At 41.3% G+C, this 27,537-nt stretch overlaps 1 protein-coding gene and 1 long non-coding RNA gene across 3 annotated transcripts; one reads left to right on the plus strand and one right to left on the minus strand.

Annotated features, from left to right (window-relative positions):
• Positions 1–974: 974 nt before the first annotated feature.
• On the minus strand, positions 975–26,795 carry LOC119733223. Of its 2 annotated transcripts, XR_005271714.1 has the most exons (6): positions 26,570–26,795; positions 11,355–11,434; positions 9,007–9,184; positions 4,380–4,615; positions 2,294–2,449; positions 975–1,443 (listed from the first exon to the last, which is right to left on the minus strand). It is a non-coding gene; the product is annotated as an uncharacterized LOC119733223 (long non-coding RNA). The 2 variants fall into 2 exon arrangements; XR_005271715.1 differs by lacking the exons at positions 9,007–9,184; positions 11,355–11,434; positions 26,570–26,795 and adding an exon at positions 8,221–8,414.
• On the plus strand, positions 14,041–17,292 carry LOC119733222 (tripartite motif-containing protein 45-like). Its single transcript, XM_038206810.1, has 2 exons — positions 14,041–15,423; positions 16,478–17,292. The coding sequence occupies exons 1-2, from the start codon at positions 14,130–14,132 to the stop codon at positions 17,089–17,091; spliced, it is 1,908 nt and encodes a 635-aa protein (XP_038062738.1). The 5' UTR covers positions 14,041–14,129; the 3' UTR covers positions 17,092–17,292.
• Positions 26,796–27,537: the final 742 nt, after the last annotated feature.

A 27,537-nucleotide genomic window follows, 5' to 3' on the forward strand; every position in this document is an offset into this window, starting at 1 on the left:
AAATCGTTTACATGCAATGAACGCCGGGGTACAAGCCGGCAAGACTGGTTCCCTGACCTTAAAATTCCCCGATGTCTATAAAACTGTTCTGTTTCATCTGAAGTGGGATCCGGGAACCAGACTACAAGAACATTATTCCAGCATAAATCTACGAACTCAAAAAACTTCAAACAAATCAGTGTAACAGTATTTGCTATAAAACACCAACCCCCAAAATCTATCCATGTCTGAAAATTACAGCAGAAGCAATTGTTGTATATTCCCTTTCACAAACAAAAATAAATAAAAACTAATCACTGTTTACAATCATCTTCAATTTCCTAGAATTAGAATTTGGCTCTTTTTTTTCTTCCAAGGCTAAGGCCAAAAAAAAAAAGTCTCCGGTTTCTGGTATGGAGCTTGCCCAAAAAGTGGTGCGGCGAAGCGGCTTATTTTTTTACCTGTTTTTTTGCTTCAAATGTCGGCTGATGACTGCAAATGGTGCCCGACTAAACTTAGTGCAAATATTATGGGAGACCAGAGAGGCCACATAAAGCTTATTCTCGATAATAACCCTATCTAAAAACACGTTAAAATTGTGCAGCAGCAGGATTCCAGTCAAACCAGTGAGTTTGGCGGTTTTGAGACATCATCTTTCATTGAAAAAAAAACTTTTTTATTTTGCCGACGCGCATGGCTACGGCAACGTGCGCGCATACCAGAAACCGGAGACTTTTTTTTTTGGCCTAACCATAACTATTTTGTTTTCAAATTTTTCTTGTAATTATGTTGTCAACAAATTTTTTGGGAGGTAAGGCAACAAACCAAGGCCACAGACATATAAACGCATAGACCCGCAGGTCCTCTTCAAAACAACATGGGCATTTCGTGATCTGCACGGTGCCTGACTGAAATAAAAACAAATTTACTTCTCGGTACATAGGGTTTTTACAGATACATGTAGATGAAGAATTCCAATCAAACAAGTGACAAAATTCAATGAAGTAAATTTTTTTTATTGTAAAAATGATTCCCTTGAGTATATGATTTACCACATGTAGACTTAAACCAATACGTTACCCGACACTTTTATGAAAATTTTGAGTAATACAGCTATTTTATGTAGCGTTCTAGGCGCGTCGGCACATTGAACCCAAACAGCATTTTTGCGCGCTGTCAACAAATGTCACGTTTTGCCCATACATTAAATTTGTGCGGTACTTTATCAAATCACAGTTTCAAGCACACAACTGGCAATCTACATGTATGTGTCAATATGTCTGTGAACAAACCAGATAGCATTATGGCGCCCTCTATGGGTGCTGGACATCTACATGTATGAAAAATGTATTAACTTAACTATCTCTCGTGGATGCTGCGAATGTGATGAACAGCGCCCTCTGTAGGTATGGATGGAGAGGTGTCCTCATGTCACATGACCAGTTCCCTTAATGCTCCCCACACCTGGGAAGACAAAATTGCAAATTGCAAATTATTAATTTATCAAATTCATATAAAAATAAAAGTAAACATGAGAATTGTTTCGTTGATCCCAACTACATGCAATGATGTTGTGAAAATTTTATTTTAGAACGTGTAGTTTGTGTCAACAAACTATTTAAGGTTGTACCATTATAATAGACCTTAGTGCTAATTACGCGCACTTCCCAAAATTATTAAATATACTCACAACTCTCTGAAGTGTTCAAGACACGCATTAAATTAAAGCCTATTTCATTAGTTTTCATTTTCTGTTCAATTTTTGTTATCATTATCCAATGATTTTGGGGAGAAAATTCCATCCAAAGATGATCACCCCTAAAAGCAGCCCTGAAGCCCATCGCCATTCTGAAAATAGAGGCCTATGCTCCATTGCAAATTATGCCAAATAGATCCATTTTAGGGCATTTTGCATTTATTGACAATAAATTTATTGAAATTTCGAGTTTTGTATTCGTGACAATCAAACATGCTAATTATCTTTCCTTAAAAACTCTTTTATTCCGTGATTTTGATACCACTGCTTTCAAATTTGTGTAGTACACATGTCAAAGAATATCAATAAATCTGAAAGAAGAAAAAAATTCATTCCCTTTCAATTTTTTTATTTTTCTACTGTGCCTAGTTCTGCCTCACTTTTAAGCCCAGTTCATACTTCACGCGAAAGCGGCGCAAATTTGTGACAATACGTTTGAAGCGCGTCCACCATTATTGACGATATGCATTTCACTTTGCACTTCCTTTCGATTGAAGTATGAACTAGACAATAGCCTGATAATATAGACAAGGACTTAAGCTTTGAGACAGGACCCACCTTTGGGTTGGTGCCATGAAGTTGCATGGTAGCTACTGGGTTTCAGACCGTTCCTGCCATTCCGTGAGTTGTCACCCCTCCCCCATCTCCCATGGCCATGTTATGATGCATGCCAGACATTGGCTCATGTTGCTCACCAAACCGGCTGACAGGTGTCTGTAGGGAATAACCAGGGAAGTAAAGTTAGAGCTCGCAAGCATGATGACACTTCAGTAAATGTCTTGAGATACACGCTTGATGACGCGCTGTGGAGTGTCATGGCCTAGCGGTTAAGAGCACCGGACTCATGCTCTGGTGTTCCAGAGGCCACAGTGGCGTGGGTTCGAGCCTGGGCCCGGACACTTGTGCCCTTAAGCAAGGCACTTAACCATTATTGCTTCGTCCTTCGGATGTGCGTTGTATAAAACCTAACGCACGTAAAAGTACCCAGTAACACTTGTCGCTAAGAGAAAGGGTTTGCCCCCGTGTTTCTGGCCTCCTAGTTATTGTCCCTTGTAAAGTCCTTAGGAGAAGAACCAACCAAGTACCAAACAAGTACACAAGGTACATCTTGATGAGGTTTTGATTTCTCTATTTTCTCAATGATCGCTGTTCAGTTTGTGCTGGTCCCAGAGGGCCAGCCTACAGTCCTCTTTGTACCTCACGGATCGACTCACTGTCACTTGTGAGCTGGGCAGTGCTGTTGTATAGGATTACCCTGTAACACCAATGACTTAATCAATTGAAAAAGACTGTGCATACTCTGGACCATCTTTAACTGCCTTGTGTTGTTGTAAATTGTTTTCAAGTCCTGAACTCATGATAATTGAGTGTAATGGGGGTGGTGGGGAGGGGGGGGGGAGTGTGATGCTTACTCGTTCATTTGGACATGTTGGAAGCCATCCTCTCTTGACAGTGTAGAGATCACAGTAGTCTATTTTAAAATATTTTTTCATAGCCTGAACTTAAATATTATCATATCCTTCAGAGTTGGTTTTGATAGCATTGTTTTAATCATTTTGCTACATGTGCATGTAAGTTTTTCAATTAGAATTTTTGAGTACCTAGTCTGGTTCCAAGACCTGACAAATATTCCCGACGCTCACGTCTAAATTGTAGGTCAGGCAGCCTCCGTGGCTAAAAATGAACATGGCGGCCCTTTTTCAAAGCTCGGCTACGTTTCTGATTTCGCTTTATCACTTTTAGCTTTTAATGTTCTGATCAATTAATTTTTTTTCAATAAATCACTTGCTTTGTAATATCATACAGTTATGATAATACAGTTTGATGTTTCTGTAAGATAATATTGACTAATGTTGATCTGGAATCTTCAAAATCAAGCACCCAAATAGCACTGTTAGCAGTTGGAGCCGAATGAAGACCGAGTTTTGGAAAATAATTGGTAATGGTCGTCAAATTCAAAATTGTACATGACGCAGCAAAAAGTTTGCCCATAAGATCCGAGTATATTTGATGCACAAAATCGTCATTGAATTTCAAGTTTTTAAAATGAGGGCAATGAATACTAATTATCAACTCATTTAAAAAAAAATAATAATAAGCAATTAGCAGTTAATTAAACCTATATCATACTCGGAAATACTCGGGCACTATCCGATTTGTCGACGAAACAAATTTGGCAATTAAACTTCAGAAAATTTCGGAAAAAGGAGAAATTCCTCCCGTTTTAGTCACGTGACGTAAATTGTAATACAATGTACTACCGGAGGCTACCTGACCTAAGATTCCTCAGGAATAGTCAGAATCGTTTGGTCTGGGAACCAGACTATGGAGTCCCGAGCCAAGAAAATATTTTACTCTCCTATTATCTCGATGCTTCAGATATACATGTAGTAAGTTTTCACGCATCTAATGAAAAGGTAAAAGGTAAAGATCCCATAGCCATTACTGGCCGTAGGGGCAGTGGGATGTTAGAGGTCCACTGTGTCTTGGGCGCGGCATATGAGTGGCGGGGCCCAGTCCTCTCCTCTCACCGTCTTACCTTCCCTGAACGAATCAGGTACCCATTTTACTGTTGGGTCGTCAGAGAGAGTTTTCCAGTTTTTGGTTCTGATGAAAGTGTGTGGTAAATGAAAACTGAGCTTACCTGGTGTATAAGCCCAGATGCTACTCCCTAGTGAACCAACAGGGTAACCCAGATCACTGACAGGTACAACAACAAAGCTGACAGGTGTCTTGTGTTGCCCTTGACTACGCTCACTTCTGCCGATCTTATCCAATAGCTGTTGGAGGCAGGGCTTGAGGCTGTTTAGTTGCCATGGCGACTGGACTGGCATGGTGGTAGGTGAATGATGCAAGGCTCCATGGAATAAAGGTGATGAGCTGCTCAAAATGAAATTGAAATTGAAAAAAAAAAATTCAAAATTATTGAGAAAAATACACAGAATTATGCCAAACCCCATTACAGAACTCAACCCATCAAACCAAATAACATGTTTTGTTACTGGACCCCTAAATTGACAGTCTTTTACAATGGGTTGGCACACCTCCAGAATCAAATATGTGTGCAGTTTCCCTGTTGGAATTTGCTATGATGGGTATGGTTCCTAGGGGAAACTAATTTTCATAATTTTGTAGGCTTTTGTAATATTTTAGGATTTGGTAAGTTGGGAGTACAACTAGGGGGACAATTTGCAGATACACCTAGTGTATTGACTTTAACAACATGAACAATATTAAGCAAATCGATACATTATTGCACTCTCTCCACAAAGACTGCATCAGACAGTGACTTTCTTTCCCTCTATCAACATTTGCTTTTTGGAAGGTTACTGTAAGCAAGGGGGTTGCAGAATCTCATCCCAATCTCATAACAGCAAATTATTATTACTATTTTCCTTTTTTTTCAAAAACATGTGCTGGGGCCCAAACATGGATGACTTTTAAAGTGTGACGCCTTGTTGTGATATACATGTAGTCAATTTCGGGATATTGTTTTGCATTGTGGCTTGGGTGGCCATTAAATAGAAAACGTGTATTTGCAGTGCGTCTCAAAATTGGCCCAAAATTACAAAACCAATGGCCTAGCTATTAAAGGGAATGTACAACATTTGTTTTTGCTGCAATTTTCAGAAATAAATGGATTTGGAGGATTAGTATGTTATAGCAAATATTGTTGAACTGAATTGTTTCACATTTGGCTTGTTTTATATGCTGGAAAAACCAAAAAAACAATCATGTTCTTGTAGTCTGGTTCCCTGACCCTACTTAAGATGAAACAGAGAAATGTAAAGACTAAATTTGGGGAATTGTAAGGTCAAAGAATCAGTCTAGCAGGCTTGTACCCCTTTATATATAGTAGGTGTGTAATCAATTGCAAAGAAAATGTGGAATTCATAACTAAATACGAAAATAAGTTGGAATTTTGCGTCGGGGTGATATCAATCAAATTTGGTTTTGCCCTTCACCGACGTTTAAACACTGTATACTCAGTGTGTTACCTCCCGAGTGAAAGTTGGAAAAAATCACTCGGGTGGGACTCGAACCCACGACCTCCTGCTTTCTAGTGCAGATGTCTTACCACTCGACCACCGAGCTAACGGGATCGGTAGGCTGGTTCGAATCTGATGTACATAGCAGCGGGTACCGCATAAACTATTATAAGTTGGAATTTTGCGTCGGGGTGATATCAATCAAATTAGGATCAGTTTTTGAAGAAAAAAAAAGTTTTCTCCAATGCTGGTCGGCTGACCAGCGTTGCAAAAATACAGTTTTTCTTAAAAATGTCAGTTCCCCAGGAGCCACAATTTTACAGGATGCTTTAGATTGTCAGTCCCCAACAATTCAGTAAGGTATTTCGTGATAATTTGATAATTTCATTTTTTGATGTTTGCAAATGTTGTATCTTCCCTATAACATGGCAATAGACACAATTTGATGAGAAAAGACTACTCTAATGTCATTTCATCCCACAATTCTTTTTAAACAATCAAGTTTTGATTGGACACTCATTATATGAAAGATTTCAATGAAACAACCCAGATGGGCTGGCAACTGGTTTGAAGCTGGTTTGTGAGCTACATGTGTACGTGTAGGTCAAAGGAATTTACATCTTCTATAGAAATTCAAACTTGTTAATTGGGACTTTTTAATAACAGAACAACAAAGAAGGATTAAATGAGTACATTATGTCACAGAATCAGATTGGAAGGAAAAGGTATGTGTACATGTACATGTACTTGAATAAATGTATTACTTAACATCAGATTTGATGAAAAAGCTTGGAGTGACATAACAATATACATGTACATACATGTAGGCTGCAGGCCTGCAAATATACCCAACACTGCCTACGCCAACCCAATCATGATTTATAGGGCCTAAAATGTTCTTCTATTAACAGTATTTGTGGGCCATGAACTTGAAGGTTTGTACAAAAAGATGGGTGGAAGCCATGAACAGGTCTGCAAAAATATTTCTATGAAATTTAGACGAAATTCTAGTGGGCCCTTAAAATTGTTCTGTTTGCAATGAAGCATAGGCATCTTTTTCAAAATGGCGATGGGCTTCTTGACTATTTTGGGGTGATCATCTTAGTATGGAAATTTCTCCCACATCACTGCATTACCCCCCCCCCCCCCCCCAAAAAAAAATTGTTTTTTTTATAAGAACTAGTCTGCAACCTGATGGTGTATACATGCACATTTATGCAAGTATTCCAAATTATCTATCTCGGGTCCAAGATACAAAACTCAAGTGTAGAGTAAACATATCAAACAAGCAAACAATATAATGAACTGTACAAGTGCATGTGCATGTCTCAAATCTGGGATCCACCCCCTAAGGTTACAACTATTCAGACTCATTGCATCAAAAGTGGAAAACCTCTAACAATTTACCACAAATCGTATTTTAGTGACTTGACTCCACAATTCTCTCCAGGATAACTCAGGTCACACCTGAGATGAAACAGGAATCGAACCAGAGCCCAATGGATAAAAAAAAATATTAAGCACCATGCCCCTATAGGATCTGAACCAAAGACTTCTCATTATTTAAGGACAACTGAGGTCACACCAGGGAATAAAAAGGAACTGAACCATGGACGAATAGGAATGAAAACAAGCAGTAGGATCTGAACCAAGGACTTTTCACTTCCTTTTAACTTATAACGATAACTGAAGTCACATCAGGGAATAAACAGGAATCGAACCGAAGTGAACAGAAAACAAAAACAGTAGTAACATCTTAAGCCAAATACTCCTCAATTCGTTTATGGATAACTAAAACACCTGGGAATAAACTGCGATCGAGCCAGGGGCCAAATGGATAAGAAAATATAAGCAGTGGGATCTGAACCAAAGACCTTTACAGATAACTGAGGTCACACCTGGCAGTAAACTGCAATCGAACCAGGGGCCAATGGATAAGAAATAAGCAGTAGGATCTGAACCAAAGACACTTATACCTTTACAACTATGAGGTCAAACAAGGGAATAAACAGGAATCAAACAAGGGACTAATAGAAAAGAAAACGAGCACTAGGATCTGATTCAAAGACTCCTCGATTCTCTCCCGTTCACTAAGGTCAACCCTGGAAATAAACAAGAATCGAACCCTTTGGTCAAAAAGAAACAATTAAGCAGTAGGATCTGAACCAAAGACTCTTCGATTCCTTTCAGTTCACTGAGGTCAACTCTGGAAATAAACAAGAATCAAACCCTTTGATCAATAAAAAAGAAAACAAGCAGTAGGATCTGAACTACATTTTTGTAAAGACTCCTGACATTTTTCAACATCTACTGGCTGACAGTCAGGCATTCACTGGCTTAACTGTTTACGGTACCCACTGCTACATGTACATGTACATTGTACAAGGTGCACATATATATTCAAACAGACAGCTCTAATTTGAAGGTTCCAAGACATTATTAAAAGTACGTGCAGGATCATTAGTCATCAAAGCTAGCTGATGCGGTGATTCTTACTTGACTTGGTGTGTAGACTGTCATCTTCTTGACTTCTTATCGTCTGTCAGCCAACATTCTCTCAAGATCTTCATTCAATCTCTTCTTGATGACATAGAATCCTGCCAAGAGCGTAACGATGTTCCTTGAATGGTCTCATCTTGTTGTCAAGGGAGTTTGAGGTGATGCCCTTCACACCCTGGAAACAAGCCAGACAGGATGAAAGCCATGTTACAAAAACGGTTAAAGCATTCTGAAAATGTATACATTAACCCTAACCCACCTCACTCCTCCAAAATCCTCCTGGCGGTTTTGGAGGATTCTAGAGGATTGAGGATGAATGGTGATTGAATCAAATGAGGATTCTGGAGGATTGAGGATGAATGGTGATTGAAGCACAAGAGGATTTCGGAGGATTGAGGATGAATGCATTTTGAGGCAGGACTGTCTGATGATTTTGAAGGATTTGGCGTTGGTTATCCTTCATTTAAACATGAGTGCAAAGTTTTGGGATGAGGAGGATTTTGGAGGATTGAGGATGAATGCATTTTGAGGCAGGACTGTCTTCAGTAGGATCTGAACTACATTTTTGTAAAGACTCCTGACATTTTTCAACATCTACTGGCTGACAGTCAGGCATTCACTGGCTTAACTGTTTACGGTACCCACTGCTACATGTACATGTACATTGTACAAGGTGCACATATATATTCAAACAGACAGCTCTAATTTGAAGGTTCCAAGACATTATTAAAAGTACGTGCAGGATCATTAGTCATCAAAGCTAGCTGATGCGGTGATTCTTACTTGACTTGGTGTGTAGACTGTCATCTTCTTGACTTCTTATCGTCTGTCAGCCAACATTCTCTCAAGATCTTCATTCAATCTCTTCTTGATGACATAGAATCCTGCCAAGAGCGTAACGATGTTCCTTGAATGGTCTCATCTTGTTGTCAAGGGAGTTTGAGGTGATGCCCTTCACACCCTGGAAACAAGCCAGACAGGATGAAAGCCATGTTACAAAAACGGTTAAAGCATTCTGAAAATGTATACATTAACCCTAACCCACCTCACTCCTCCAAAATCCTCCTGGCGGTTTTGGAGGATTCTAGAGGATTGAGGATGAATGGTGATTGAATCAAATGAGGATTCTGGAGGATTGAGGATGAATGGTGATTGAAGCACAAGAGGATTTCGGAGGATTGAGGATGAATGCATTTTGAGGCAGGACTGTCTGATGATTTTGAAGGATTTGGCGTTGGTTATCCTTCATTTAAACATGAGTGCAAAGTTTTGGGATGAGGAGGATTTTGGAGGATTGAGGATGAATGCATTTTGAGGCAGGACTGTCTGACAATTTTGAAAAATTTAGGCGGAGTTGAAAAATTTTGGAGGATTTTGGAGGATTGAGGATGGTTGTAAGCAACAAGGGCCTAGGAGGTTAGAGTTAAGAATGTAGCTTTGATACACTGTTTCAATATTATGGTGATTCATCTCCTCTAAAACTCGGCACTTTTCACAATGCCACAAAGTGTACATTATACATGTACATGGAGGACTTCCCACTGTCCTTCTGATGGCAGTTACGATACTTTTTGGCAACTCCTCTCATTTGGTTTGTGATGGTTTCCAACTGAGGACATAGTGTTCTCTAAGCCCAAAAGAAGTCTCCAGTTTCTGGTATAAAAGTGGTGCAGCGACGCAATTTTTTTTTCTTCAAATGTCAGCTGATGTTGCAGATGATGCTTCGATCTCCTTAAAATGCCCAAAAATATCCTTCAGGGTGGAGCTTGAGGTGACCATAAGGCTTGAGCAAGGCCATAAGGCTTGAGAATTCTGCATCCACTTACAATCTCGACCAACACGAACATTCTTCGGGAAATTTGGATAGTCAAGACAAAAATTAGAGAAAACGGTAACGTCAGACCATACAACGACATCGACACCGTGCATGTGCTGCCAGGCTGGTCATTAGTCTGCTCCCTTACATATTGCGTAAATTAAACGGAATTTACAGATTCCAGATACACAAACATCGCTCCCTATCAGTCTGGCTTCCAGACGCACAATTACAAAACTACAACACCGTCTGCAAATGGTGCCGGTGTCACATGAAAATTCGACTCCTATGAAAATCGGACCCCTATTTCCCTATTATTGGTTGATCCCTCGCACGTGACAGGTCACTCTCCCGAAATGATCCTAAAAATAGCACAGTATCGTACTCACGCGTGCGCAGTACTACCAATGAGTCCACATTTCATGGAGTCGGATATTCACGCTACACCGGACTATATTTAGAGTAAAATATATGGGAGCCCAGAGAGGCCACATCAAGCTTAAACTCGATCGTAACCCGATCTAAAAAAACGTTAAAATTTTGCAGAAGTTCGAATCCAGTCAAACCAGTGAATTTGGCAGTTTTTAGACATCATCTTACATTGAAAAAACTTTTTAATTTTGCGGATGGGTACGGCTACGGCGACGTGCGCACAGACCAGAAACCGGAGACTTTTTTTGGGGGGGGGGGGCGTTATTTACAGACAATTGTGTTGTTCATTATCCTCAGTGTACACCATTAATACACCTACATGTGAATGTACTTTCCTCGGTAGCATATATGCATTGTTTGTGTTAACAAGTTTAAAACTGAGTGGAATTTATTTTTGGTCGAGGTGATAACTGCAAGTTGAATAAAACTTCTTGATGAGTATTTATTATTACACAATTACAAAATTATACGGTTAGTGTGTGAAGTATGAAAAGACATACGAGGAAAATATGTTTGTAACTTATTTGACGGTTCAAATAACACAAGTTTGAAAAAAAGACATTGGAGGACAATATGTTTAGAACTTATTTGATGGTTGAAATAACACAAGAGTGGAATTGATGCTAATAAGGTGTATGCGATTGAAACTGAGCAAAATGCATCCTGTACATGTACATAGGTACCAGCAGAATGCATGAAGCTATCTAAGGTCCAAAACTCAAGTTTATGTACATAGATAAACAGATACAGATTGCATTATGTGTAATGTAAAATGTACATGTACCTGTGTACTGTGTATGCAGCAAAACCAAAATCCAAGCTCTATATATAAACCATGTCCCATGACTTAATGACAAGTCTGAGTTTGTCAGCGCCATCTTACCCAGATCAGCCTCATCGAAAGCATCAACTGCTTGTGCTCTTGACATCAAAGTGGAAAAACTTTGTCCGTCAGTCGTTTTCCTGGGAATTAAAAGAGGTAAAAAAAATACCGTTTTAGTCAGTTATATTGAATGAGGTTAAAGGATAGCTTAGGAAACCACAGTTTGCTTTAGACTGCAAATAATACAACGGATGATTTTGTAGGATTGAGGTTACATCCTACAATGTAGCATAAATGCTTAGGGAGTTAGGGGCAGTTTCACGGGAAAGGTTGCAAAAAAGTCTCACGGGGGGTCAAAAATGAAACTTTTTGTATGGATACAACATGTTTATTTGTTGAAAGTACATACATAAAGGTACTAGAAAATGTTAAAGTCAAGGCTTAAACATTTTTTCGTTTCAATTTTAAGGCACTTTACACTTTACAGACCATAAAATTTGTCAAATAAAGGTAGGTATCATAAACTGCTAATTCCACATCTCAAACATGCTTAGAGTTGCTTTAAAATGATTGATAGTCATCACAGTAGTCATGTCTTGAATATTAATGCACTCTAGGCTATGAAAAATACCATGTTTTTTCATATACTGACGGAAAATTCAATTTTATAGCTCTCTTTTCCTTGAAACACAAACTTTCATTTCTGATTTACGGAAAACCATGCAGCCTGCTGATTATTTGCACTTTTGTCCAAAGGCTGTGTACATGGTAGAACAATTGGCAAAAAAATTGTGTATATAGTGTGCTGCGTTACAGAGTTACCATGGTCTTTATCATTGCTATGAAAAGGGTTTACTATGTTCAGGAAAGGACAACAATTTTAACAATTACTACATTCAGTCAAGTTTGATCTTATGAAGCAACATAATACAAGAAATATAACCATAAAACTAGAGTTGGGAGGCTATACATGTGTGAGGCAGATCAGTTTGTACCTTGTTATTGCTCCACCTAACTAAATTTACGTTCAGGAAAGGACAAACTATTTAACAATGCTTAGCATACCGGTACTGGTAGCACCATGCATTTCCTGAATGACAATAAAGTTAGTCTAGCTCTATGGTCTGAAGTAATGTCCATTCAAATGATTATAATTACTGCTGGTGAAAACATAACTTTGTATTGAGACACTGATACCGGTATACATGTATACATGTACATGTGCATGCCCCACAAAGAAATGCCTAGATAATTAAACTGTACCATCCAGTGAAAAAAAATTCAGTCAGCATGGTGCTTTTTACAAAATGGGATCTAAGGAATAGGCACATCAAGCCCAAAACAGTTTAAAGAATTTGTACACACGTACAGTACATGTTTGCACGGAGGAAGGTTCATGTGTATCTGTACTTGTTCCTTGTTAAATGTTTCAAACATGTTCAGGAAAGGACACACATTTTAACAAGGATCAACATACAAGTTGTGCATGATCAGTGCATAAGCTTGACTGTTCCATTTTTCATAGCAATTAAACTAATGAAATGGCTGCACACAGAAAGAATTGTTAAAACAGTGCGGTACAATGTATAACAGATGTTGTTAAACTTGTTAAAAAAAGTGTCCTATCCTGAACACTTGAATACACAGAAACTAGACTAAAACAGTACATTTTGATTACATTTACTCAAACTAATGTGTGTATTTTGTGGAAGGGATGGTTTGAAACTGTAAATTAGCCAATTCCTGACAAATATTGGATTTAAGTGTGACTTGTAAAGATAAATGTACATGTATATGCACATGTTTACTCATTGTGTGTGTAATCATGAGTGAGTAAATGACCTGTAAGAACAAAATGTTAACACTTTCTTGCCATTTAGTTGGTTTTAATTTTAGAACATAAACTTTACAGACAATATAAGCATAAACTTCATCAAATTTCTGCAACAATGGTTTTGCCAAGTACTCTGTTAAACTATATGTTCAGGAAAGGACAATGCAGTTTAACGACAATGTCATGACAGCAAGCAAGGTTCGAGTCTGATTCTTTTTGTAGTCTGTTAAATCTAGTAAGTACACCCCTAGGTACATGTTTATGTCAAAAAAGTTTTATCTCTGAATTCCTGTAAAAAAAGGGGGGCCATGTTCAGGAAAGGACATTTTTAACAAACATTTGCATGGCATATGCGACTGCTGCTGTATCAAATTTACTTGTGATTATCCAATTCCCATCTTTTTATACTTGAATACTGGAGTGTGTAGCATCATTTTGACAGGAAATAAGTTGTGTATTCTTTCTTTTAATTCTGGAAAAAAATACCATGTTCAGGAAAGGACATTTTTAAAAAAACATTTAACAAACATATCAATGTCTCACTCAAAACGGCATTACAAAAGAACGAGTTGGCCAATCCTAATGAAATTTGGTGTACATATATTTGGGACATACTTCAATGTCCTTGCAAGTCTGGGTGGTTCCCATGGCATTTATTTTTAATTCTCATCAATTGCAGTTTCTAGAAAATGTGAATGAGACTCCAAATCTTGTGCTTTAGCACCCATGTGAGCTTATAATTTGAAAACCATAATGCGCAGAGCTGTAATTTTTTTTCTGGAGATTGCTACAACATTACAGTCCTTGTGAGACAAAAACCAGCAAATTCCAACAAAGTCTTCCTATGAAATAAAGCATCTATTTCCTATTTTTCATTTTGCAACCTTTCCCGTAAAACTGCCCCTAGGGAAAATGTACAAAAGTGAGTCTATTTTTCCATTACTTCTACAGTAAAAAAACTATCCATTTGCTTTTTAAATATTATTTGTCTACAGATTAAAATGGCTTCAGCCCTGAAGAAAATCAGCCCCCATCTTGAGTGTGGCATCTGCCAAGACAGATACGAACGGCCCAAGGTGCTCAATTGCCAGCACAGTTTCTGCGAGAAATGTCTGGAGCAATACTACACTAGCAGGTATGGAGGTGAATCAAAGATTCATTGTCCTGTTTGTCGACGGGAGATGGTACATGTACTCCCAGAGACACGCATTCAAGGACTAAAAACAAATTTCCATTTGATGGGAATAGTTGAAGAGGTCTCACTCCAAGAAAAGGTGGCCTGTTCAGAAAACACAAAGGTCATCTGTGAGATTTGTGATGAGGGAAACGAGGCCAAGCATCGTTGTCTGGAGTGTGCACAGAATATCTGCCCAAACTGTCACAAGACACACTTGCGATTTGCTGCTACATCAAACCACACAGTGGCTATTTTAGAGGACATTCGTCTGGGGAAGATAACGGTGAAAAAAACACCAGAAGACGACGAGTCTAAATGCCAAAAGCACAAGGGGGAAGTGAAACGGTTTTACTGTGAGACATGTGAAGAGTTAATTTGCCGAGATTGTACTGTAGTAGACCACTGTAAACCAAAACATCACTATATTGACTCTGGTGAGGCTTCTCTCAAATACAAACAATCACTGAAAGATATGTTTCCACATTTCACCACAGATATCACAAGACTTGAACAAGCTTTGAACACTATATCACAAGCTAAGCAGACATTTAAACAGAACGTCACAAAGACTGTCAAAGCTGTGAAAGACAAAGCAGATAAAATGAGAGCTGAGATAACAACTCAAGAGGCAACAATGATTGAAGAAATCAAACAAGTCCAGAAGGATCGCAACACAACATATGATGAGCATCAGGACACACTGACAATGATGCTACAAAGTAAACAGCATTCGTTGGAGACATCTAAGGATATCATTAATACTGCATCAGACGCTGACCTGCTTTTTCTCTACCCTATCATCAGCAAAGACTTGAAATCCCTCATCAAGAGTCAAAATCCTCCCCAGATTGATCCCAAGCTTTCATATATGAGCTTCACCCCGGGTCAGAAGATTGGTGACATCAATCTGGGCAAGCTTGAGGTAGAAGCAGTCAAGTGGGAAACGTGTCAAGAAATTGGTGAAGAGGGAAGCGGTCCTGGAGAGTTTCAATGGGCTCAAGATATTACTGCTAGTAGTGAGATTGCTGTGGCAGACTACTTGAACAACCAAGTGGTCATCTGCAGCAATGATGGACAACATAAGGGAACCATTGCCCTACAACGTAAGTCTATTTCATGTACCTGTACATCTATATTGACACAAATGTACGCATTGTACATGCACATAATCTTAGGTACATTTTTGTACATCAATGTGGAGAGTGAACCAACAGTACAAAACCAGTGCTGGCATTGAATGAAACATGAACTGTCAGTGCTCTTCAAAACAATTATTTCTTTTATTCCACCTGACATACCTGAACCTGTGTGTTCCATTGTAACCAAAAAAAACAATACTTTTTAATTCATTATGCTACTGAAGAATTGTTGGTTTGTACGTAGAAATTTGAGCAAAACCCATTTTTGACGAATTCAAACCTTCTGAAAAAAACTTTACTTTTATTTGAGGTTGCTTTTGCATGCAAATAAATCTGCCCTGTGAAAGAGTGGTTTCTGATTGATTCTGATATGGGGCAAACTAGTGTACCATGCAAGAGCTGAGTTATTGTTGGACCACAAATAACAGTAATCATTCCATATCTAAAAGTGCGTCTTTTTAAGGGGGTTTAAAAAAAGTCTGTTTTTCAGGTTGAACCTCAAAAATGGTACAGACATGAAATATATTATAAAAAGAATGTAAAGTACACATTGTATATGTCCATAAAGTTGCAGCTACATGTACATGTACATGTATTTAGTTGTACTACATGCATGGTTGGTGGTTGCTGACAGCAGTACTGTACGTGTATCATACTTACCAACTCTGATCCTGAGTAATAATTGCCTACATGTACATGCATGATATATGTATCCTACATGTACATGTACCACTCATCAGTTTTGTTTGTGATAAGATGAACAAAATGTGGCCAAGGTTACAGGATAATGCACCAATCAACAATACTACCAAAAAAAGTTCAGCAGCCTTGGATTCCTCAGTATGCTGCAATGCATTCAGCTTGGCTGGCTGGGCCATAAGGCTTGCCCTGTGTATCAAGTACATGTACATAAATTATATACATGTATTCTTCAGAATTTATATTACATGGGGACTGAGAATAGTGACAGTGCATTTAAACAGTGTGCACATGTTACATTTGAGGTTTTCTTTATCCTCAGGTCCACGGGCAGTTGCAGTCATCCACAATCCTGAGCAACGCTGGCTTGTGTTGGATGGAAGCGAGTACGTCAAGGTGTTCAACATGAAGGACAACACTCTTGCCTTCAAATTCCCAACGGTGCCAAAGCATCAGGTTGGCAAGACACAAGTGAACCTACAGAGTGCAGCAGTCAAGGTGGGAACCGTCTTAGTGGGTGATGTGGAGAGGATGGTATGGACTGAGCACAGCCTCACTGATGGTGAGATCCTACACACCATAACAGTGCAGACTCCACCTCACTACCTGGCTGTTGATAAGGACACTGATAGAGTCATGATCAGCGGAGGTGACTCACAGAAAATGGAAGTTGCAGATAACAAAGGTAACACACTCTCCACCACCAAACCAACCATCTTTGGTAAGCCAGTGGTCTGCCAGGGTGTATGCTGTGACAGCTCAGGCATCTACCTTGCAATGAGCAAACGTGGGCTAAGCACTGGTCATATCCACCACTACGACCTAGATGGCAGGTTTGTTGATTGTCTGGCTCGGCATTTGTACTACCCACGTGGAATCACATTCACATCAGACCAGAAGCTGGCAGTTGCTGACTGCCACTCAATCAAAATGTACCACAAGGTATGATGTCATCCAACACGACAATGACTCGCAATCATCATCATCTCAACAGCAAATGTTGAGGATGAAATTGTTGAGTTATTACAACATCAATCAACATTCGTGTCCCACTTATTGCACATCTCTCCTCAAAAATCACAAACTCAAACTGCCAGTTCCTCCAATGAGAACCATTTTAATTTGAGTATGCAAATTCTTAACCAATTCATGCTGGCATTGTTTTGACAGTGACGAGACTCAGGCACGGGATTGGTTCTCACAAATTTCGATCCCAAAGGCTGATACAGTAAACCCCGGCCAAATACATCGTACAACTCACCAAATTGCTCAAGTCAGCCAACGGACAAAAGTCTTGATCATCTATAATGCATTTCCATTGATTTTTACAGAGTGGGTGCTCGATGTGTTTGTTTGAATGAAATGACCGCCCCCTTCCCCGCCTCCCCACCCGAACACCCTTCCCCCACTCAGTATGGGCTTGCCATAAATCTATCCAGTACTATTACCAACTGTTTCTGCTGTTTACAAAACCCTGGCTTCATCTATGGCTTCCGCTTTGTCTCAGGCATCAGACTCAGAATCCTACCATATTTAAAACTAGTGTAAATACACATTGTTTTTGATGACAAATTTGTTTGCATCTTTATCATTTAAAAGTATTGTCAAAAAAATGAAATGTTCAAATAAACAGTATTCACCACTAAACATGGGCGTCGCCAGGATTTTTTCTAGAGGGGGGCAAAAAAAATTTTGCCAAAAAATGCTTGTATTTCTCAACACATTCTCGATTTATCAGTTTTAGAGAGGGCAGGGACATTTTGCTCCCCCCAACTCATTAAATTTACACCACTTTGCCTTCGCCCCTCTTTTTCTTTTCTTTTCTTTTTTTTGTTTTTGCTTTTCCAGGGGGGCAAGTGCCCCCCTTGCCCCCCCCCCCCTCGCGACGCCCATGCAACTAAATGTACAGGTATATGTAGATATCTACAGCAGGCATGCAACTGGGATATCACAAAAAAAGAGGAAATTCAAATTTTTCCCAGACTTTGTACAGTGTTTTTCTATTTTCAATGGCACACATGGGAAGTAAAAAAAGAGGAAATCAGCTGTAGTAGTTTGAACAAGACTTATATTATATTTATTTGTTCCTAATATCGTCGCGTCAGTGCAACAAGGTCGTAACTCAATTCTGCAACAAACTGAAGTTGTATCTCGCGCGAATACACTCCGTGCAACAAGGTCGTATCTCGACGTCCATTGACTTTTCGTGTACATCCGGGTTATTTTAAGCGAGATACGACCTTTTGACATTCTAAAACTCGCGTTTTGCGTTTATGTCATTTTAGGAGATATGACCTTGTTGCACTGACGCGACAATATATCATACATGTACATGTACATGTACAGCTACTCAATTTTATACTACATGTATGCTATCTGTACAATGTACATGTACATTACATTTTCCCACATGTGTGTTATAAATTGTACCCTGTGAAATAATCCCACCTGAAATGGTATTGTCTGAAAACAAACATTGAAGGTGGGTTCAAAATGGGGTACCTAAAGGAACCAGTTACATACAAAATGTATACATGTAGTAGCCACTAATCTACGACTTGAACAGAATACATGTACTTGTTAAGTTGTTATGCAGACAAAAAAAACATGCGTATGTGCAACGTACCTTTAAGCACACACATAGCTGTGGTACACTTAGATAAGATTACTTTTCAAAATTAAACTAAGTATTCACCAAAATTGCTTTGTTGCTTTGCATTTACAAGCTTTGTAAATTTGGGTTTCTAATGAAACACTAATGTTGTTGAAAATGTAATCATTTAAATGTTTACTAAATATGAGCCACAATCTTCATTTGCCTCCTTCTGTACACTGATCAATCCAAAATAATTGAGCAGCATCTACATGTACTGTGGCTGAACAGCCCTATCCTGGGGTGGCAGTTCCTCCAGCAGACTTTGCACGAGTAGATGGACAGGGATGGAGTAGCTGCTGCTTGCTCTCTCCTTTGCTATCTTTAATCAGTGTGATGCTCTCCTGCACGATCTGCTTCCAGCAGTAGCAGTCCTCAGCAATGTTCTCCCAGACCTGCATGTTTATCGCTGCAGCAACTAGCAGGCATGCAACTGGGAAGTCACAAAAAAAGAGGAAATTCAAATTTTTCCAAGACTTTGTACAGTGTTTTTCTATTTTCAATGGCGCACACACTGGAAGTGAAAAAAGAGGAAATCAGCTGATCCGAGGAAAAGTTGCATGCCTGAACTAGAACTCTCTTGGTAGCAAAGGCAGGGGCACCTGTGGGACATGAGCCAAACTCCAACTGTCCATCTTCTGGATATGGCAAAGCCATCTGAGACGTTGTGACATTTTCCTGCCAAGATATGCCGAGGATGCGCCTGAGGCAGCGCAGATGGAAAGTTCAACTTCTCTTGGCTTTTTCTCTCAGCCATACAGAAGGGAGCTGAACACTCAGGCCTAATATCCTTTAGCTTTGTGTTTTCTGTGAGGTTCTTGTTCTGCCAACCTCTTTTGCTAAGCTTTCATGTGCGAGTTGCGGCCTTTCCAATGCGGGCACTGATCTTGACGTCAAGGAAGAGGTTGCTGGAGATGGTCGATCCCAGGTACTTAAAGTTGTTGACAGCCTCAAGTGAGGCACCGTTGATGGAGATAGAAGGTGGTGCATCAATGACCTGACCCATGACCTCGGTCTTGTTAATGGTGATTGTCTGGCCAAGTTCAGTGCATGCCTTGGATAGTCTATCTAGTAGCAGGAGGTCTTCCTGGTTGCGGGCGGCAAGTGCGGCATCATCAGCAAAGAGCATCACTCAGATGAGGACTCAGCTAACTTTGCTTCCTTTACGAAAGCGAGCCAGTTGAAGAGCTTGCCGTCCGATCAGGTGTAGGCTCCTTCTTTGGATGAGCTGAAGGCGTAGGGCTGGAGCACTGAGAAGAAGGTCCCAAAGAGATTTGGGGCCAGGACGCAACCCTGCTTTACACCACTGGTGATGCTGAAGGCATCAGATGTCTCTCCATCAAAGTTGATAGAGCCCTTCATGTTGTCTAAAAAGAAGGAATCAAGCTCAGTTTAGGGGGCAACCAATTTTCCTAAGGACCCTAAACAGTTCGCTTCTGCTGACAAGGACGAAGGCTTTGGTTCTGTCGCCTGTGGACCTTGCTGATCTCAGGCCACATTGAGATTCTGGGTAGATGCGTTCTGCCAAGATCTACCGTTTGGAGAGGATGGCACAAGTGAACACCTTGATCACTATGTTTAAGAGTGAGATACCACACTTGCAGTCACTGCGATCTCCCTTTTGCTTTGACAGTGTGATGATACATGTATATTAGCATCTCTCTTGTCCTGGGGGACAACTCCTTTTCTCCAGCAAAGAGAGAGAAGGTCATACAGGTGAGGGAGCAGAGCCGGCTTCCCTGCCTTGGTGACCTCAGGTGGAATGACATCATTTCCTGGATATTTGCCATTTGACTGTGCATCAATTGCGTTCTTGAGCTTTGCCCTGGTTGGTACATGTACCTCGTTGAGCTCCTCCATAACAGGTAGACAATCGATCTGGCTGAGGGTTTCCTCTGCCACCATGTTCACAGTGGAGTACAGTTCGAGGTAGTGTTCCACCCACCACTGCATCTGTTTCTTCCTGTCAGTGATGGCTTCACCACTTTTAGTCTTCAGTGGTGCACTCTGATGATGAGATTCAGCTGGTGTCATTGTCTTGACCTAAGATGCATCCATGAAACTTTATGCTGTGGGCTGGAGGGAAAGTACAAGTTGGTTATGCAGCGTGGCTGCAACACAGCTCCAGTACCCTTTGTCCATTCTCGTTGGTGGTTCCCATTCAATGGTGACCAAGTTTGGTTGGCCAGGAGACTTGGTCTGCACCCAATCTAGCATTAAAGTCGCCAAGCAGGTAGAGGTCTTCACCAGTTGGTATCTTGCTGATGGAGCAATGAAGGTCACTGTGGAACTGGTCCTTGTGGTCTCGGGATGACAGGAGAGTTTGGGCATAAACAGAAATGATGTTGACCATTCCTAAGCTGGGTGAGAGGCGAAAGAGAAGAATGCTCTCAGTGTCATTTGTTGGGGGCTCCACTGAAGTGAGAAGAGAATATTCTCAACAGCGAAGCCTCCCCACCCCCCCCCACCCCCCCAGCCAGAAGAAGGTGTAGTTCTTTTCTTTGAGGGAATCATTCCCTGCTCATCTTGTCTCCTGCAGGGCAGTGATGTCGATGTTTGGACGGTCAATGTTTAGACGGTTAGGTCTTGTGAGCGCCGTCTTTCTGTTGGAGACTGTCGGTGAGGCCTGTAGACATTGTTACATTCCAGCTTGTGATGTGAAGCGCTGGTGACTTCTTCTTCTTATTGTTTTGCCTGGTGCAGGATTTACAGTCCACTTGTCGAGTGAAATGCTGTAAGCTCCATACACCCAGTGGAGCAGGCAGGCTGTGGCGGGTCAGCACCTTATTGCTAAGGGCTGCCTAGCGTGGGCAGGCGGTAGCCGACCAGTGGGACACAAAGGTCCCTCCTACCATCGGAGACAGCCCGTGGTGCCATACTCTATGCCAATCGAGACAGGCCATAAACTGTTGTCTTCCGTGTTTGTGTCGACGCTGTATAAAGTGAAGATGGAGTGTCCTCTCCATGGCGTAAGCCTGGGCAGGTGGTATGGAAATTCTGGGTTGCCCAGTTGCCAAGATTCCCCTCTCGGCTTTGCTGGTGTAGTCCAGAGGAGAGCATAGCAATGCGTCTGGCAGCATTTCAGCTGCAGGAGCTGCCGGCAGAATGTCTAGTGATGCGACTTACAAATGCCTACGGGGCTCAACTCCTGATTTTCTGTCGGGGTTTACTCCCATAGCCTTAGTTCCTCCCGAAGCACTCACAAGGCAGTGAGGCCATCCACCCATGGCTAGGCATCTGGTTTATGGGCACCAGGGCATGACCACACGCCGGTGGTTGACTGCCAACCTAGGCTAACGAGTTCTACCTACCCGGGCTTGTGATCAGAGTGGTCCTTCTCCTAGGTTGACTGGCAGCCAAGTCTAACGAACTCCACCTACATGTAGCCGGATGAGCCACAATGCCTTGTAATAATCCAATTAATCTGGTTTCCTGTCGGTGTCTAAATTCTCAGAATAAAGACTTGTGTTACAGTTTTTATCTTGATTAGATTTTTTTCCATATATATATATTTGTCTTCTTTGTTGCTAAAATACATATACATGTATTATTCAAGTACAATGTACTGGTATGAAAGGCTGCAAGTCATTTTGACGAATGTTCAAATCAAATGTATTGAATTTCAGAAAGATACACATGTATGGCCTCCAATGCCTTGATTCTGGCCTGACTGCCTCCTTGAAACTTCCTTGCTATTTTAAGAATTAAATTTCATACCTCTGTTTTCAGTCTTTTACCTACATGTACATTGTACATGTCTGTACATGTAGGTTGCCATTTCAACAAATTTAAAAATAATCAAAAACATTTCCCTCGCACTGCAATTTCAGTTTCCACAAATATTTAATATAATTTTCATGAAACTTTACAAAATTTATTGTAACATTTAAATACAAATTGACTTGTAAAATCAGAAGTTTTGAATTGAATAAAAATAAATTCATTCAGAATAAGAATTAACTGAGTGTTGTTTGCAGTTCTTTGTAGATAAGAAATAAGCAAAATTCAGGCTCTGAAATAACTGCATTGTTAAATTCTACTTTGAACCTTCGACCCTCAAAGAAACCCATAAAAATGAGACTCTGGAATCCAACAGAACCCCACAGCTCAGATGAACCATACAACAGAAATTGACCACTGTGGAATTTGGTTGAAATACAAATGTAGGTCGTTAAATGTGTACATGTAACTACATTGCAACTTGAATTTTCCACAAGTTTTGGCAATTACAAAATTCATCAACTTATTTTATTTGGATTATCTTTGTTTAATACATTTAAATATGCAGACAATTTTATGAGTGGATTCCAGTCGGTCAAATAAATTCCAGATTTCTTCGACCAGTCTGCAAGTCTTCATAGCCGCACGACAAGGTCAAAGGTTTCATATTTTGATCAGCTCCCCCCCCCCCCCCCCCCAATTAAACTATCCATAGTGCCCTCTCAGTATCCCATCCGTTCTCCACAGAGCCCAATCTCAAGTCTAACATCTGACATATCTAGGAATGCAAATTCATGCGATGTCGCGTGCTAGCCAATCGGAGTCGACGTTTCTATACCATGATTATTTCATACCCAAACTTGACTAAAGTTTTGATTGGTCAATTCGAATGCAGTGTTTACATGTATGTACATTGTAATACAGGTTGTCCAAACAGTCAAGTCGGGCATGTTTTCAGAAAAGCGGGGACCAAATCCGATGACTTTTGGTTTGCTTGCTTGAAGCACGCCGCGGGGGGTACAGTACTTGCACTTGTACGCATGTGCATACTATCATTTTGCTTGTACTTTAACCCCAGCTGCGCCCTCCGAGCGAACCACAATCATCGATTTGTCATACACTGAAGGCCTATAAATCTCTGCGTGCATGTTTCAAGTGTCAGGTTGGCTCAGTGTGGAAAGGGCATATTTTTCATCATTTTGGCCTCATAACCGACAGAATCCAGCGATGTTTGTCAAATGCGCAACTTACGTGAGCATGTTATGAGGTATTGTGTGGAGTTTAGGGGCAAACTGTGCAGCGGTTCTGTGGGATATTTCTGTGTTTTGGTGGACGTTTTTGTACTTAGTTGGTGTTTCTTGCTGTAAACAATTTTATGGGGTTCTGTGTCTATGAGGCTCCGCTCACGCAGAGCATCATAGTTCGTAGCCCCATAAATGTGGCCAATTTCCAATTTAATTTGCACCCGTTTGCATATCAAAATATCACGAAAATTAGACATCTGAAAAAGGCAGCACTTTCTGATTAGCCTATAAAGAGGCTGAGTATGCTTTTAAATCAAAAATAAACTACAAACATGACAAACTAAGCCTGAATGTGAAAATCAAAATTTGACAAAGTTTGACATGTGTGGCCTTCATTTACGGAGGTAGTCCAGTAAATTGGCCACATTTATGACATGTATGAGGCTACATAGTAGCGCCACGTGACACATGTACATGTATACTTTCCACAAAGTCGAGTTGTCTCAACATGCTCAACGGTCTGCCACCATGTCAATGACAGCATTGTCAATGACTGTCCAAACTCGAATTGACTCAATGGTCGAGTTGTCTTCCCCGGTCGAGCCGTCTCGAGTTGTCTCAACGGTTTAGAAGCATACGGCCTATGGCACAATTGCAGAAGGTACAACTATAGAATGCAGGGCCACTTAACTCTACATCCACGCCTCCGTATACGACTGCGTGGAGGCGTGGAGCCGCAGTCGACCTACCTCCGAAAATTGATCGTTGAGTCGCAGAGAATTGCGCCCTCTATCGGTGCGCGTCTCTGCGACTCCGCCACTCCGCGCCTCCGCCACTCCAGTGTCCCGCGTCTCCACGACTCTGTGACTCCGCCACTCCAGACAATGCCCCGTCGCCCTCCTCCCTTCCTAATTTGCGAGCCCATTTAAAATGGATATGGATGCTTCGTTCTCAAAAAAATTCCTCCAAGATTGCGCCCTCTATCGGTGCGCGTCTCTGCGACTCCGTGACTCCCCGCCTCCGCCACTCCAGTGTCCCGCGTCTCCGCGACTCTGCGACTCCACGACTCTGCGCCTCCGCCACTCCAGACAGTGCCCCGTCGCCCTCCTCCCTTCCTAATTTGCGAGCCCATTTAAAATGGGTATGGATGCTTCGTTCTCAAAAAAATTCCGCCGAGAATTGCGCCCTCTATCGGCGCGAGTCTCTGCGACTCCGCGACTCCTCGCCTCCGCCACTCCAGTGTCCCGCGTCTCCGCGACTCTGCGACTCCACGCCTCCGCCACTCCAGACAGTGCCCTGTCGCCCTCCTCCCTTCCTAATTTGCGAGCCCATTTAAAATGGGTATGGATGCTTCGTTCTCAAAAAAATTCCGCCGAGAATTGCGCCCTCTATCGGCGCGAGTCTCTGCGACTCCGCGACTCTCCCCCCCCGCCACTCTAGTGTCCCGCGTCTCCGCGACTGTGCGACTCCGCGCCTCCGCCACTCCAGACAGTGCCCCGTCGTTCTCCTCCCTTCCTAATTTGCGAGCCCATTTAACCCTCCGGCGCAGAATCTAGCCCTTTTGGGGACCCAATTTGGTTAATTACCTTAATTAAAAAAAAAAAATCAAACCAATTCTGGTGATCTTCCATCTAATCCTAGCAAGAGACACCCTCTACGGATATATGCAGTCAACTTTAGTGTGTGACCCCGGGTCAGGCATATCTGAGCATGACAACCTGGGCTAAGGACCGATGCAATTTCTGCCCATCCGGGGACCCACCATATACACGTGCACAAACAAGGTCACTTGCGAGTAGACAGTGCAAGGCTTGACCACAGACTATGTATACAAATACACCTCCTTAGTCTACAGACATGGCAAGATTGTGTTCATGTGGATACAGTGTTGTGTAGCCTCAAACCGTGGCGCTAAATATTTGGGTCCCCGGGGACCCCTTACTGTAAGGGTGTTACTAAATGGGCTTTCTGCGTCGGAGGGTTAAAATGGATATGGATGCTTCGTTCTCAAAAAAATTCCGCCGAGAATTGCGCCCTCTATCGGCGCGAGTCTCTGCGACTCCGTGATTCCCCGCCTCCGCCACTCCAGTGTCCCGCGTCTCCGCGACTCTGCGACTCCGCCACTCCTCGACTCCGATCCGTACCGTGCCCCCAACACATTTACAAGCACGCCCTCCCTTCCGATCCTTCATGAGAAGCTTAGAAGACAAGTGTATTCGCTGCACTTAGCACTTTTTGCAGGTTTGCATATCTATTACTCCTATCCATCCACGCCTCCAAGCAAAATAAAAACCTTGCTCCGGCGTGGCCCTGCATTCTATAGTTGCTCCTTGCAGAATACCCTGCCACTCGATCTATCCACCTCGTAGCCGGCTACGAGGTCACGGTTGGTTGACCTCAATAAACATTCTCAGCGCTACTTGTACTACACTGTATGCGTCATGCACTCCCACTTCGTAACCGCGTAGCCGCCAACAGGGTAGTTGGTTTGGACTTAGAATTTTTTTCAGCTTCTCCCATTCCTTTTGTGTTGCTTCGTTCTCAAATAATGGACCCCCACTCAGTATCCTCGTAGCTGGCATGGACTTGAATTGTTTCTTTTCCAGTGATTCCAACCTCGTAGCCAGAGAATTTAGGGGTGTATTTCCGAGTGGCGGGGTATATTCTGCAATTACTCCCGGCCTATAAGTATAACATTTCTCCATGGTTTAACAGGATTCACATTAACATGTTCCGATATGAATTCACTGTTGTGCTTTTCGTTTATTTCTTCAAACGGACTATCCAATTTAAATAGACTGAAACTCACCACAGCGATGCAATGGAGCACTGGATGTTTTTGTGTTAGTTCCTTTTCGTCCTCAGCGCCAAAATTGTGATGATTGAGCAAGAAATTTTGACACAAATGAGCTTGCCTAAAACATCGACAACGCGTTCTGTGCTAAAACAAAACATACATTAGAGGGCGCTGTTCAACTACACCACAATCATACACGCGGCGCAACTGGCCCTATGGTGGCAGGCCAGTAAATCGGTCCTAAATTGCCTACGCCGGCCGAATCACGATTTGCATGCCCTCAAAATTTGAGCATGCTGTGGGCCATGACCTTGAGGGTTTGTAAAAAAAAAGATATGGGTGGAAGCCGTGCACAAGACTGTGAGCTTGTAGTTCCGTTCAGTGTGGATGAAATTGGTGCACTATTTTCACAGGTGATCATCTTCGGATGGAAATTTCTCCTAAAGGTCATCAGTTGACCCCAAAAAAATTGAAAAGAAAATGAAAGATGATGAAATAAGCTTTAATTTGATGTGTGTCTCGAACACCTTGGAGAGTTGTGAGTATTTTTCCTGAATTTCTGAAGCCCGCTTTACCATTGGAGTCTATGGAAGTTTATTTTACTGGTCTGCAACCCTATCAAATGGGCCATGTTTTGTCGACCGCAAACTTGAAAAATGGACTCTTCATGGCAAACTCTTGGTGGCGCACTGCATTGTGAATCGCCCGAATGGAATAACAAGACAGATAATAAAATACAGTTTTTTGCAATGCTTTTAATATAAGACAAATACAAAGAAGGGATACAAATATCATAGGCGCATGCCAGAGTTAACTTGTTCCACCCGCCGTGGGAAAAAATGTATGCCATAATTAAGCAAAAGAGGGCGCTGTATATGCTGTTTGCTGTGTAACAAACGTACAATGTTAAATTTATTGAAGCATATCAGTCACTTCACTTAAATCCTACAGTAAGATACCAGTATTGGAATCAGCATAAA

Source organism: Patiria miniata, unplaced genomic scaffold (genome assembly GCF_015706575.1).
Source record: "Patiria miniata isolate m_02_andy unplaced genomic scaffold, ASM1570657v1 HiC_scaffold_25, whole genome shotgun sequence".
NCBI classification, from domain to species: domain Eukaryota; kingdom Metazoa; phylum Echinodermata; class Asteroidea; order Valvatida; family Asterinidae; genus Patiria; species Patiria miniata.

What these genes read in the sequence shown, in the direction of transcription:
- LOC119733222 (XM_038206810.1), top strand. Translation starts at nt 14,130, where the DNA reads ATGGCTTCAGCCCTGAAGAAAATCAGCCCCCATCTTGAGTGTGGCATC. An exon ending in ACAACGTAAGTCTATTTCAT is followed by an intron (nt 15,424 to 16,477) that starts GTACCTGTACAT and finishes GTCCACGGGCAG; the next exon opens with TTGCAGTCATCCACAATCCT.